The sequence below is a fragment of the Amblyomma mixtum genome, chromosome 7 (assembly GCF_055824585.1).
Source record: "Amblyomma mixtum isolate Tamu chromosome 7, ASM5582458v1, whole genome shotgun sequence".
NCBI classification, from domain to species: Eukaryota; Metazoa; Arthropoda; class Arachnida; order Ixodida; family Ixodidae; genus Amblyomma; species Amblyomma mixtum.
Window position 1 is genome coordinate 1,645,763 of NC_143018.1, and position 14,697 is coordinate 1,660,459.

Consider the following 14,697-nt stretch of genomic DNA (forward strand, 5'->3'; position numbering starts at 1 on the left):
TCACGCTGTGAGCGATCGGTGCTTGAAGGGACGCGGTCGTAAGACATCTGGATACTCGGGAAGTACGTTGGACCAAGGGTCGGAAGCGGTGCTGTGCGCCTGGAAGAGCCGGAGTGGTGGAGCGCGGCAAGAGACGCCTTGGACGACGAGGCTCGTTTCAGAATCCAGGATGCGTTTTTGCCGCATGTCGACTAGGAGCCTGTGGTGCCATAGAAAGTCGGCGCCGATTATTGGCGAGCGCACGTCCGCGATAACAAATACCCAGCGAAAGGTACGGCGGAGTCCGAGGTCAATAGTTACCGCTTCTGGCCGTATGTCCGTATGGTCGATCCGTTGGCTGCGGTCAGAGGAGGTGAGTCTAAACGACGGCGTCGCTCAACTAACATAGGCTGAAGAATACAGATCTCGGCACCAGTGTCGATGAGGTAGCGGATTTTCGTTACACGGTCAGTGACGTGGAAAAGGCGTCTGTATTGCGGGTCGAGAACACCGGTCACCTTCAGTGTTCGGCCGGACCGTTTCCCGCGAAAGAGCAGGGCTGGCGGCAGTGGCGTCCGTGAGGGCCGTAGCGGCGGTGGAACCAGCAAAGGGTCGTCGAGGGCGGAGAACGATTGCCAGAAGTACTGGGGCTGGTACGGCGGGGTGGAGACGAGGAATGCGGATAGCGAGTACGAAGTGCTGCAACCTCAGCTGTAAGCTGCGCAACCTGTCGGGTTAGTTCCTCATTAGCAGCAGTGAGACGGCCATAGCAATCGTCAGGAGCTGGGCTCGATAGGTGAAGGGCAAGAGGGCGATAGAGTGTTGCAACGGACGGAGGACCATGTCCATGATCTGATCGGCCAGCGCAGCCAGGGATTCTAAGGACTGAGACGAAGACACGCTCAGGATCATGCGCACCTGTGGAGGCAGGCGCTGCAGAAAGAGTTCCGGCAGGTGCGCGCTGTCGTGTGAAGTAGCCAAGTCTCCAGCCAGGGCGTTCATGCGACGCAACAGCTCGGTACGTTTGCGATCTCCGAGCACTTCTGAGGTAAGCAGCTGATGCAGACGACGCGGCTCCGTTTCAGAAGTTCGCTGGATGAGCACCGCTTTAAGATGATCGTGAGGGCGATCGGCAGGCGGAGAGCGCAGGACGTCACGAACCGCAGCAGTAGTAGGCGTGAGCGCCCCATTTACATGGTCGAACATGGTCACCTGTGTCGTGATGCGGTGCCGGCGGAACAAGACCTCGATGGTGAGAAACCAAAGTTCCGAGTCCGATGACCTGAAGTCGGGGAGCTCGAGGCCGGAGAACGCGGACTCATGAGGTGGCGCCGTCGGAGACGGTACATGAGTGGAGTGATCCATGGCCAGTGCTTGCACGATGGAAGGTAGGCGGGGTCTCGAGCTCCGGGCAGTGGTAGGCCTAGCGAAGCTGCTGATGCAAGCGCAGGGCAGGAGCAGAGAACGAAGACGCGATGTCCGGAGTCACCAAATCTGTGGAGACGAATCGCAGACACAAGTCGTCGTCGGGTCTCCCCAAATATATATGGCTGGACGCGCTCAGCCAGGCGGGAACGGGACAGCGTTACGCCGGCAAGCAGTTAAGCAGCCACGAAATTCAGTCTGCGCGTGCTTGGCGGGCGCGCTGGTGCTGTCGTCTCCGGCACGCTATACACTCTATGTCGACGATATCATGCTATGGACCACTCATGGCACTGATGGTGACATAGAGAATACTCTACAATCAGCAGCTACCCTCACCCAAACGCATGCGCGGAGTATCGGACTGTCCTGCTCTCCGGAGAAGTCGGAGCTTCTCATAATCTGCCCCACAACCCGCAACTGCTCCACAGCCCCAATCACCGTGACACTGGAACACCGGCACATCCCATAGGTGAACTCTCCAGGTACTCGGCCTCCTTATGCAAAACAACAGGACGAACACACTCACCATTCAGAAACTCAAGCAGACAACGTGTTTATATCCCACCTAATCTGCCGCGTTTCTGCATACCACCGGGGCATGGAGGAGCATGACTTATGGCATCTCATTCATTTCTTCGTCCTCAGCCGCTTTATCTTCACGCTTCCCTACCTGAAACTCCAGGCCGGGGAAATCTCCACCCTGGATGCCATGATCCGACAGCATTTAAGACAGCTCTACAGCAGCCCTAGATACCTCAACTGAAAACCTCCTCCAACTAGGCGTTTACAATACGATAGGGGAGCTTTTCGAGGCGCACTGACAGCCACAATACATAGTTCTCGCGAAAAACACCAGCGGCAGACACATCGTACGCACCCTCGTTATCCGTCTACAAGCCACAGATCCCAGAGAGCTCCATGTCTCCCGTTACATAAATTGAGCCATAAATTGCTGCTACATAAATTGAGCCATCTTAATCTCAATCCTAACCTCTTCGACTGGATTCAATCTTTCCTTCTTAACCGTTGGCAATTTGTGCATGCTAATAACACTAATTCACCGATCGCTAACGTGCTATCTGGTGTTCCACAGGGATCGGTCCTGGGACCACTCCTATTCTTAATCTATATTAATGACCTTTCTTCTGCCAAATCTTCCAACATTCACCTTTTTGCTGACGATTGTGTAATATTTCGGGAAATAAATAACGTTAACGATACTGACACTCTCCAGTCAGACCTCAATTTGGTGTCAGACTGGTGCACTACATGGAATATGGAATTAAACATTAATAAATGTAAAGCTTTGCGTGTTTCCCGTGCACCTAACGCTCTTCTTTCATATTATCTTAACGGCACTCCTCTTGATTGGGTAAAAACATACAAGTACCTAGGTATTCATATCACTCAAAATTTAACATGGTCTATTCATATTGACTACGTTATTAATAACGCTAACCGCATGTTAGGGTACTTACGTCGCAATTTCTCAGCCGCTCCCTCATCTCTTAAGCTTATACTCTATAAAACACTTATACGTCCTAACTAGAATACGCAGCATCAATATAGGACCCTACACATGATAACCTTGCATACTCCTTGGAACTAGTCCAAAATAATTCCGTTCGCTTCATTCTTTCAAATTACAACCATACGGCAAGCATCACAGCCATGAAATCTAACGTGGCACTCCCACCGTTACAATCTCGCCGTAAAATTGGTCGCCTAACACTATTTCACAAGATATATCGTCACGTTACGCTTCACGACTATTTTATATCACCCCCAGAATACATTTCACGTCGCATCGATCACCACCACAAGGTTGGCATCCCAACATGCCATAACCGAATCATCTTTTCAGTCATATCTTCCTCGCACATCTGTGGAATGGAACCGCCTTCCCCCCGATATTGCAGCCATTGCAGATAACAAAACCTTTCACGACGCAATAGCTAACATTGTTTATTCTGAAAGAAGTTGATCATGTGTTATATCTGTTTCCGCTGTGTTATGTACATTGATTTTATGCTATTTACGCTTTTTGAATGTTGTTTGTTTTAATCTGGAGAAAATTTATTTTGTACCAGCTGTTTTCACTGTATTATATTGCAACGGATATTCACAGAAGACGATGAGAAGGAAGTGCCTGACTGGTGTGCGCGCGCTAGTGTTCGGTGTCTCCTGTGTTGTTCGCTCTGCGCTCCGGTCGCCCTTGCTTGTGACTAGCCTTTCGGGCAACGTAACATCTTTGGTGGAGCGTGTCGGGTATCGTCCCCAGTACCACGGAGCTCCGAAGCGGTCGTCAAACCGGCGCTACTACCATCATGACCCCACCCAGCGAGTCGCCGACCACTTCTGCTGCTCCTTTCGTGGTCATGGCTTCGTCCCGTGACCCCGGTACTTTTTCGGGAAACGACGGCACCGATGTCGATGACTGGCTAAGCCTTTACGAAAGAGTAAGCGCATATAACCGGTGGGATCAAACGTTAATGCTTGCTAACGTCATTTTCTATCTGAATGGAACGGCGAGGGTGTGGTTTGAAACCAACGAAGAAGAACTTACCAGTTGGGATATATTCAAAGAGAAATTGCGAGCACTCTTCGGAAGACCTGACGATAGGCAGACCACTGCGAAAAAACAGCTTGCTTCTCGTGCGCAGTCGTCGACGGAAAGTTACGTGGCCTATATACAGGACGTATTGGCACTTTGCCACAAAGTCGCTGCCACCATGACCGAGTCCGACAAGGTGGGCCACGTGCTGAAAGGCATTGCTGACGATGCCTTTCATCTGCTCGTTTGCAAAGACTGCACAACTGTTGACAGCATTATCAAGGAGTGCCGTCGATTCGAACAAGTCAAAAGCCGTCGCATTTCTCAACAGTTTTCCCGACTTCCAAACACAGCCGCTACATCTTCTTGCCAGGACCAACGACTTCAAACTCAAGTGCCCTCAGAGTCTCCTCCTGCCACCGACACAGTGACAAGAATTGTTCGCCGTGAACTCGAAGCCCTAGCCCCTGTGGTAACATCATCGACCACACCTAATGACCCACTGCCTTCCGTGTCGCTTATTCAGGCTGTCGTGCGGCAAGAACTCGCCCACCTCAACCTCCCTCCGGCTTTGTGCGCCATCGGAAACTCGTCCCCACAGCAACCACCTCCAGTCCCTTTCCGTCCCACCTATTATTTACCACGGCGTTACCGCGATCCGAATGAGTGGCGCACGCCAGACGACCGCCCAATCTGTTTTCAATGCTCTCGGGTCGGCCACATTGCCCGCCACTGCCGCAGCCCCTGGACGTCACCCCCGCGAGACGCCTCCTACTACCGTCCAAACTACACTCGCCGCTTTTCACCCCGCCGCCCATCCGAGACGTCTGAGGCCGCCGATCAACCTCCACGACAGTCCTCCCGTTCGCCTTCGCCGCTAGCCCGCCGCTCACGCTCACCGCAGTCGCCTCGTGTTTCGACTGCTGCGTCCTACCGCCCCTCTCATCGGGAAAACTAAGTGATGCAGCTCCCGGAGGTGACGCTGCATCAACGACCCGGACCTCAAACCCTCTACTGACGACTCGACCCAATCTGCTAGACGTTACAGTTGACGGTGTTCCTGTGCGCGCCCTTATTGACACCGGTGCCCATATTTCCGTGATGAGTGCTGACCTCCGCCGTCGCCTACGCAAAGTACTTACGCCTGCAACGTCCCGTGTGCGCGTCGCGGATGGTGCCATGCCTGCTGTCGAAGGACTGTGCACCGCTCGCGTGACCATCGGAGACCACAGTACGCCGGTTCAGTTCACCGTCCTTACCACATGCGCCCATGACCTCATTCTCGGTTTAGACTTTTTGTCGAATCATTCTGCCCTGATTGACTGCTCGCAGGGTGTCCTTCACCTTGAGCTTCCCCAACTCGATCCTGACCGCATCGACTCGTCGCTCCGGTTGACCTGCCCCGACTATGCCCACCTGCCCCCTCAAGCCTTATCTTTCGTTTCCCTCACACCGTCTCGCCCTGTTCCCGATGGTGACTACATCGTTGCGCCAGTCCTTGACCTCGCACTGACCCGCAGTGTTGTCCTGCCCCATACCATCGCCACCGTCACAGCCAACAACCTGTCTCTACCTTTCTTGAACTTCGGCTTCTCCTCACAGCTGCTTCCAGCCGGCATGTGCGTCGCTACGTTGTCCCCGCTCGCCCAGTGCCCTGTGGCTCCATTTGATGCCTCTCCTAATCGCGACCCCCCAGACCCACCGCGGTCCACTCCGCTGACCTCGGACGCATTCACGACCATGATGCCCACCGATCTCCGCCCCGACCAAACTTCTCAGCTTCGTGACCTTCTACAGTCGTTCTCCGACATTTTTGACCTCTACAACACCTCACTGGGCCAAACTCTCGCTGTGACGCACCGCATTGACACCGGCGATGCCCCTCCCATTCGCCGCAGGCCCTACCGTGTCTCCCACGCCGAGCGCAAGGTCATAAACAACGAGGTCACAAAAATGCTTGCCAAGAACATAATCGAACCATCCCACAGTCCCTGGGCCTCTCCAGTGGCACTAGTGAAGAAAAAGGACGGCTCCTGGCGGTTTTGCATTGATTATCGACACCTCAATAAGATAACTAAAAAAGACGTCTATCCTCTGCCGCGTATTGACGACGCCCTTGACTGCCTACACGGAGCCAAATTCTTCTCCTCCATAGATCTTCGTTCCGGCTACTGGCAAATTGCCGTCGATGAGAAGGACCGTGAGAAAACCGCTTTTGTGACCCCTGATGGCCTATATCAGTTCAAAGTAATGCCTTTTGGCCTATGCAAAGCGCCAGCCACATTTGAGCGCATGATGGACGCCCTTTTGCAGGGATTTAAGTGGACCACGTGCCTGTGTTATCTGGACGACGTCGTTGTATTTTCGCCTACATTTTCATCCCACCTCGAAGACCTTTCGCAGATTCTCTCCCTCTTTCGTCGTGCCGGCCTACAGCTTAACTCCTCGAAGTGCCGTTTCGCGAGACGTCAGATCACTATTTTGGGCCATATCGTTGATTTCCAGGGGGTTCACCCTGATCCCGATAAGATCCGGGCCGTGAAAGACTTTCCCCTTCCCCGATCTTGCCACGACGTCCGAAGCTTCTTGGGGCTCTGCTCGTACTTCCGTCGATTCATTCAGGGCTTCGCTGACCTCGCCCGTCCCCTCACCGACCTATTGAAGAAAGACGCCACCTTCGTCTGGGGACCTGACCAAGAACGAGCCTTCTCCACTTTGATCGCCAAGCTGACCACCACACCAGTTTTGGCGCACTTTGATGTTGCGGCCCCCACCGAAGTCAGTACTGACGCCAGTGGCTACGGCATCGGCGCTGTGCTGTCTCAGCGACAATCCGGTCTGGACCGTGTCATCGCCTATGCCAGCCGCCTTCTTTCTGCGCCCGAGCGCAATTACTCCATAACAGAACGTGAGTGCTTAGCCCTTGTCTGGGCAGTTGGCAAATTCCGTCCTTATTTATACGGCCGCCCATTTACGGTTAAAACCGACCACCATGCGCTATGTTGGCTCTCCTCTCTGAAGGACCCTGCAGGGCGGCTTGGGAGATGGGCATTGCGTCTGCAAGAGTATGATTACACCGTGACTTACAAGTCTGGCAGGTTACACCAAGATGCCGACTGCCTCTCCCGTAACCCCATTGGCCAGTGTGACTTGTTTGGCCCTGCCACCGAAGCCGACCTGTTTTCTATCTCTGTCCTTGCCAACATGGGCGAAGAACAGCGCCGCGATGACGATTTGTGCTCAATTATCGACCGCCTCAATTCCACTCCGTCTGATCCCTCTATGCGGCGCTTTGTGCTCTCTGACGGAATCTTGTATCGCCGCAGCCTCAATCGTGATGGCCCCAACCTTCTACTAGTTGTCCCCAAGCACCTTCGTCCTGCTATCCTTCATGAACTCCATGATCTCCCCACTGCTGGCCACTTGGGTGTATCGCGTACATACGACCGTGCGCGACGTCGCTTCTTTTGACCCGGCCTGTTCCGCTCCGTACGCCGCTATGTTGCAGCCTGTGATGAGTGTCAGCGCCGGAAACGCCCTGCTACTCTCCCAGCTGGCACACTTAAACCTATTGACGTGCCCCCAGAACTTTTCCATCGCGTCGGCTTGGATCTTCTGGGTCCGTTTCCAGAGTCCACCTCCGGCAACAGATGGGTTGCAGTTGCCACGGACTACGCCACCCGTTATGCAATCACGCGGGCACTGCCAACCAGTACAGCTACAGATGTTGCGGACTTTTTGCTATACGACCTCATATTGCACCATGGTGCTCCCCGCCAACTTCTTACAGACCGCGGCCGCTGCTTTCTGTCCAAAGTTGTCTACGACATTCTTCGGTCCTGCTCTACTAAGCACAAGCTCACCACCGCCTATCACCCGCAGACAAATGGACTTACTGAGCGTCTCAACCGCACTCTGACCGATATGCTCGCTATGTACGTTTCCCCCGATCACCGCGACTGGGACCTCGCTCTCCCGTATGTTACCTTCGCGTACAACTCCTCCCGCCATGATACTGCCGGTTACTCCCCTTTTTACCTTTTATACGGCCGCGAGCCCCAATTGCCTTTGGACACGCTACTGCCTACTCCTGCTGCTCCGTCCTCTGAATACGCCCAAGACGCCATTGCCCGTGCTGACTACGCCCGTCAACTTGCACGCTCCCGACTTCTCGCCTCGCAGGCCTCCCAGCAGGAGTTCTACAACCGCCGTCACCGCACAGTCTCTTACTCTCCTGGCTCCCTCGTCTTGCTTTGGTCCCCATCTCGCCGCGTCGGCCTCTCCGAAAAACTTCTGTCCCGTTATGTTGGCCCGTACCGTGTCCTGCGCCAGGTAACCGCTGTCACTTACGAGATCGCTCCGGCCTTCCAGCACGCTTCCTCCCGCCACCTTCAACGTGATATCGTCCACGTTTCTCGCCTGAAACCCTACCTCTCGCCATGCCCCTCAACGTCATCCAGTACACCGTGACGGTGTTTTTCCGGACGGGGGGCCATGCAACGGATATTCACAGAAGACGATGAGAAGGAAGTGCCTGACTGGTGTGCGCGCGCTAGTGTTCGGTGTCTCCTGTGTTGTTCGCTCTGCGCTCCGGTCGCCCTTGCTTGTGACTAGCCTTTCGGGCAACGTAACAATATTCATTGTTCTTTATCCTAATTAACCCACTCCCCTCTGTAATGCCTTTGGCCCTGAGGGTACAATAAATAAATAAATACATTCACCTCCAAATTGCTTATTAAACCTCTCCCCAAAAACATGCGCCCCATCTACCACGAATCCCGCCGCAGAGCTCGCGTACGGGTGCTCCACAAACACTATGGCACACGGAACCGTAAGCTGTTTGCATGGGTGCCGCATGCACAGGCGAGGACGCGGTCGTAGCCATGACGAAACGCTCCCTCCAACCGATTGCAACCCTTCACATATCCCCGCTGCCACTTCGGAGGAGCCGAAGAGGCCGCCATTGCCCTGGCCATCACATGCACGGAGGCCCGATATATACTATCTGACTCTAAAACTTCCGTACTAAATTTTGCTCGCGGGAGAGTTCACATCCCTGAATTTCGCATACTTAACTCCGTCGCCGCACACCCGCCCCGCCATATGGAGCTGATACGAGTGCCTGCCCACTCCGGGAATCCCGGAAACGACGCCGCCAACGCTTTAGCCCGAGGATCCTTCAACAGGGCACCGGTGGCCTCCAATCTGGGGATCGCGGAAGCGCATGCACTCATTTAGTAAAATGCCGCAGGCCTGCAAAGCCGAGCGTTGGCTTTACCCTCCACCCCATTCCTCTCTTGATAACTATCAACAGACACTTTGGAGGCGGCTCCAAACACGCACTTTACCCTCCCGTTATATACGCTCGTGCTGTCACCAAGTCTACATAAACCCCTCCTGTACCCCTGCCACCATCCCAAAGCCACTCTCAACCATATCCTTTTCCTCTGCCCGGCGGATCCTCCCCCGCGTGGCCTGGAGCACCATATCAGTTGGGAGGTTTGGGTGACCCTACTGAGCTTCGAGGACCCGGCTAAGCAAGCCATCGCCACAGGACGAGCTGCCAGCGTCATGAAGCTCCGGGATATGAACGTTTTAGCGCAGTGGGGCCGTGGGAAGGCTCAAGGACATATGTGTCCCAAACTCCCTTGTTGCAAATAGTTTTCACCACAACCTGCCAGGGTTGCAGGGTGAGCTCGTTGTCTATGCAGTGTCCGGAATGCACTCAACGTTACAGACGCCAAGCCGCGTATAGCTGCCTGATACGCCATAGCTTTCGCTCTCTAAGCACGTTCAGCAGTAGTTAAGCCGCAGCTAATTTTTTTCTTTTTGTGTTCATCACGGCTATCAGACGCCTTAAACTCGTTCCATAGCGAGGGCCTCAGCAGCTATCGTTTACGCAGGCAATCTGCTCAGAAGCCCACATGAGAAGTTCACATGGGACTTGAACGACATACGTCGAAGGTGGTGGTGAAAAACCAAATTTGTGAAGGCCGCAAAAAAAAACTAAAATTATGTAGGAGCATTGCCGACGGCCCTCAGACTGCCGGTTGTAGCGTCCAGGATGTGCCTAGTCGTAACGTCCTCTGCCCAGGTCACCGGCCGAAGTTGGAGATTCGGCTCGGTGCTAGATAAAGCAGCCTCCCACTGCAGTGGTCTCTTTAGGTGCCAAGAGGCAGGAGGCAACTGTGCTGGGCAGAAGAATAATATATGAGCATGGTTGGCTCTTGGTCTTTCACATAAGGGGCAGGCCGGCGAGTACGCTCTGGAGTGGAGGACAGCAAGACATGCTGAGGTGAGAAAGTTGTGGGCCTGAAGGTGGCGCCCCAAGCGTTGGTGGTGCTGGGAAAGGGATTTGTGCCGAGGGGGAAAAGGTAGACGAGAGAGGCAGTAGTGTAAACTGTAGGATGGGGGTTTGTTAAAGGCACTGGGACCTCAGGAGCAGGGCGGCAACAGTCCGTGGTCGGCGAAGGCGAGAACACAGCACGCGCAGCGATGGCAGCGCCGCCGCTAAGCAGAACGGTCGTCTTCGTCTTCACAATTGCCCCCGGGGAAAAGAGGAGCCAACCTGGCGACTTAGGGCGCGGGCAGGATGGCTGGGTCGTAGAATGGTTTGAGGCGCTGGACATGAACAGTCTCGCGTCCACGGCAGCGGCGATCAGAAGACGGCACGAGAGGTTCGACTGTGTAATTAACTGGAGATGTACGCGCCAGGACACGGTATGGGCCATGGTATTTGGCGAGAAATTTTGACGACAGGCCCGGAGTATTTGTCGGAATCCACAGCCACACAAGGGAGCCATTGGGGAAGTGTGGCGTTGTTTGATTGAGGTCGTGGCGGGATTTCTCTCTGCACTGGTTGTCAGTCGTGAGAGAACGGGCGATGCGGCGACAGTCTTCGGCGTGCTGGGCGGCTTCAGATAGAGGCGTATACTCGGAAGCGTCGGGTTGGTACGGCAGAATGGTGTCGATGGTAGCAGAAGGGTGACGGCCGTAAAGGAGAAAGAAAGGAGATAAGCCAGTAGTGGACTGCGTTATGGTATTGTACGCATAGGTAACATACGGAAGCACAAGATCCCAGTTAGACTGGTTTGAAGAGAGGTACATAGATAACATGTCACCGAGGGTACGGTTGAAGCGCTCCGTGAGACCGTTGGTTTGCGGATGATATGCGGAGGTGGTGCGATGAATTACATTGCACTTGGTGAGCAGTGCCTTCACAACATCGGATAAGAAGGCGCGGCCTCTGTCGCTCAGCAATTCGCGAGGGGCGCCATGACGAAGGATGAATCGGTTTAATATAAACGAGGCAACTTCGGAGGCTGTGGCAGCTGGAAGGGCGGCGGTTTCGGCATACCTTGTCAAATGGTCAACCGCGACGATAGCCCAACGGTTGCCGGCCGAAGTGTACGGAAGGGGGCCGTATAAATCAATGCCGACGCGCTCAAATGGGCGTGGCGGGCAGGGTAGCGGCTGCAATTCTCCAGCAGAACGTTGAGGTGGCGGCTTGCGACGTTGACAGGTAAGGCACGAGCGCACGTATTTGAGGATGAAGGTGTACATGCCACGCCAATAATATTGTAGCCGGATGCTAGCGTAGGTCTTGAACACTCCGACATGACCACACTCCGGGTCAGCGTGAAAATGGGCGCAAACTTCCGAGCGAAGGTGACAGGGAATAACTAGCAACCACTTGCGGCCATCTGAGCTGTAGTTGCGGCGATAAAGGAGGTTATCACGAATTGAGAAATGGGAAGCATGGCGGCGAAGAGCACGCGACGGAGAAGCAGCCGTAGGGTTTGTGAGGAAGTCAAGAAGAGAAGAGATCCATGGGTCGGCACGCTGCGCCGAAGGCATGGCGCTGATGTGAAGCATCGGTGAGGAGGCGTCTAATGTTGAAAGGCTCGAAGTATTGGCTGGGAGTGGGCAGCGCGATAGAGCATCGGCGTCTTGATGTTTGCGGCCAGTACGATACACGACGCGGATGTCGTATTCCTGGAGGCGAAGGGCCCACCTCGCGAGGCGACCGGATGGGTCTTTCAGAGAGGACAGCCAGCACAGCGCGTGGTGGTCGGTCACGACTTCAAACGGGCGGCCGTAGAGGTAAGGGCGGAACTTGGTAAGGGCCCAAACTATCGCCAGACACTCTTTTTCAGTGACCGAGTAATTAGATTCAGCCTTTGTGATCGTGCGGCTGGCATAGGCAACGACGTATTCGGCGAAGCCATGTTTACGTTGCGCGAGTACGGCGCCGAGGCCTACCCCACTGGCGTCAGTATGGACCTTGGTGGGTGCGGTCGGGTCGAAATGGCGAAGTATCGGTGGGGCAGTGAGCATACGGCGCAAGGAATCGAAGGCGTCGTCACACACTTGGGACCATTGCGAAAGATCGGAACTGCCGGACAGAAGTTGTGTCAAAGGTGCAGCGATTGAGGCAAAGTTGCGTATGAACCTACGGAAGTAGGAGCACAACCCTAGGAAGCTGCGCAGTTCGTTGATAGAAGTAGGTCGAGGGAACGCAGCCACAGCACGAAGTTTAGCCGGGTCCGGACGGACACCCTCCTTGAAAACAACGTGGCCTAAAATGGTGAGTTGGCGAGCGGCAAAATGGCACTTCTTTAAGTTGAGCTGGAGGCCGGCGTCAGAGAGGCAGGTCAAAACGTGCTTCAGGCGGTAAAGGTGAGTGTCAAAGTCAGGCGAAAACACGACGATGTCGTCGAGGTAACAGAGGCAGGTTTTTCACTTGAGACCACGCAGAATGGTATCCATCATCCGCTAAAACGTGGCGGGAGCATTACAAAGACCGAAAGGCATCACAGTAAATTCATATAGGCCGTCAGGTGTTACAAAAGCTGTCTTGGGGCGATCGGCCTCTTCCATGGGTACCTGCCAGTACCCGGAACGTAAATCTAAAGAGGAAAATATCTCGGCACCTTGCAAGCAGTCTAGCGCGTCATCGATGCGTGGCAGGGGATATACGTCCTTGCGCGTAATCATGTTAAGGCGGCGGTAGTCTACACAGAAACGGATTGAGCCGTCTTTCTTTTTGACAAGCACAAGTGGCGAAGCCCATGGACTGCTTGAGGGTTTAATCACGCCGCTCTTGAGCATTTGGTCGACTTGATCTTCAATAACTTGGCGCTCGGGTGCCGACACACGATAGGGGCGCTGCCGTAGAGGAGCGTGGGCACCTGTGTCTATGCGATGTGTGACAGTCGACGTTTGGCCCAGTGAGCTGTTATGACAGTCGACGGAGGCGCGGAACTGGTTGAGGAAGTCGAGAAGCTGCGTGCGCTGCTGCGGTGGAAGATCTGCGTCGATGGAGCGGAGAAATAGTTCGGTAGATGAAGGAGTGGGTGTAGAAGGTGGTGGGCTGAGCGCAGCGAGACTGATGTGCGATGAACCGGCAGTCTCCTCATGGCTTAAAATAGCCGCGACAGGTTGGACACTGCCGACACATTCGCCACGGCGCAGAGCACTAGACTAGGGAAACGGGTTACAGACCCACAGTACGGAAAGGCCAGCAGAAATAGTCAATACGGCGTAAGGCAGAGGAAGGCACTTGCGCCGGAGAAAAGTATGGGCTGGCGTGAAGAGAACAGTGTCATCACGAGAAGGGGCACAAGAGAGGCGCACAAGGACGGAAGAGCATGGAGGCAGGTCGATGTCCTCGGTGACGAGGGCTTTAACACATGGCGATGAAGGAGCAGCGTCCGGCAGGGATTGGGGCAGAGCACAGAACCCGACTTCAGCGCGAGCGCAATCGATGACAGCGGCATGACGAGAAAGGAAATCCCAGCCCAAAATAACAGTGAGAACAACACGGCAGTACGACGAACTCGATCGTGTAGAGGACATCCTGAATTAAAACTCGAGCGGTGCAAGCTGCTGACGGCTTGATGTGCTGAGCGCTGGCCGTGCGCAGCGAGAGACCGGCAATTGGCGTCTTAACTTTCTTCAAGCGGCGACAAAGGTTTGCGTCTATTACTGAAATTGCGGCGCCAGTGTCTACAAGGGCCATGACAGAAATTCCCTCGACCGAAACGTCAATAAGGTTCGCAGGGGCCAGCTGAGGTCTTTGGTAGTTCGACGAGGACGCAGTTCTTGCCTCAGGAACTGCGACATCTAGTTTTCCTCCTGAGAATTACTTGGGCGGCGACGCATCGGAGAAATGGAGCGTCGTCGCGGCGAAGGGGAACGGCGGTCGGTAATCGCTGAACGGTCGGGGGAGAAAGGACGAGGGGACGCACGGGGCTCAGCAGACGCGGAGTACTGACGCGCTGGAGGCCAGTACCCGACCGGCGGTGCCGAAACTGGGAGACGGCGACGGCAATGGCGGGCTACGTGGCCAGGCAATCCGCAAGTGTAGCAAATAGGCCGGTTATCCGTCGTGCGCCAAGGATCTCGGTCTCGTGGAGATGGTCGCAGATAAGGGGCTGGCGCTTGTACGGGCACTGATATTATAGGGTACGTAGGCGGCCGAGGTTGTGCGACGACTTCAGCGTAAGTCATTGGACGGGCGACAGGTTTTGGGGCGACGTTGCCATAATTGAGAGGGGTGGCGACTGGTCTTGGGGCGGCGTCAGCGTACGCCAGCGGAGCTGCGACAGGTGGTGGTGAATGCGCTGACGGCAGCACCTCAGCAACCTGCTCTCGAATTGCATGTTGGAGAGCCGGGGCCAAATATGGTGGCGACCCTTGAGGGCTAGGCAAAAGCGAAAGCTGACGGGCCACTTCCT

The 14,697-nt window shown here is 54.8% G+C and overlaps 1 protein-coding gene across 1 annotated transcript; it reads right to left on the minus strand.

The window, feature by feature from the left end:
• Positions 1-714: 714 nt before the first annotated feature.
• On the minus strand, positions 715-1,344 carry LOC149334790 (uncharacterized). The gene has a single exon (XM_089553665.1). It carries the CDS (start codon positions 1,342-1,344, stop codon positions 715-717), a length of 630 nt encoding a protein of 209 aa, XP_089409791.1.
• Between the last annotated feature and the right edge of the window lie 13,353 nt (positions 1,345-14,697).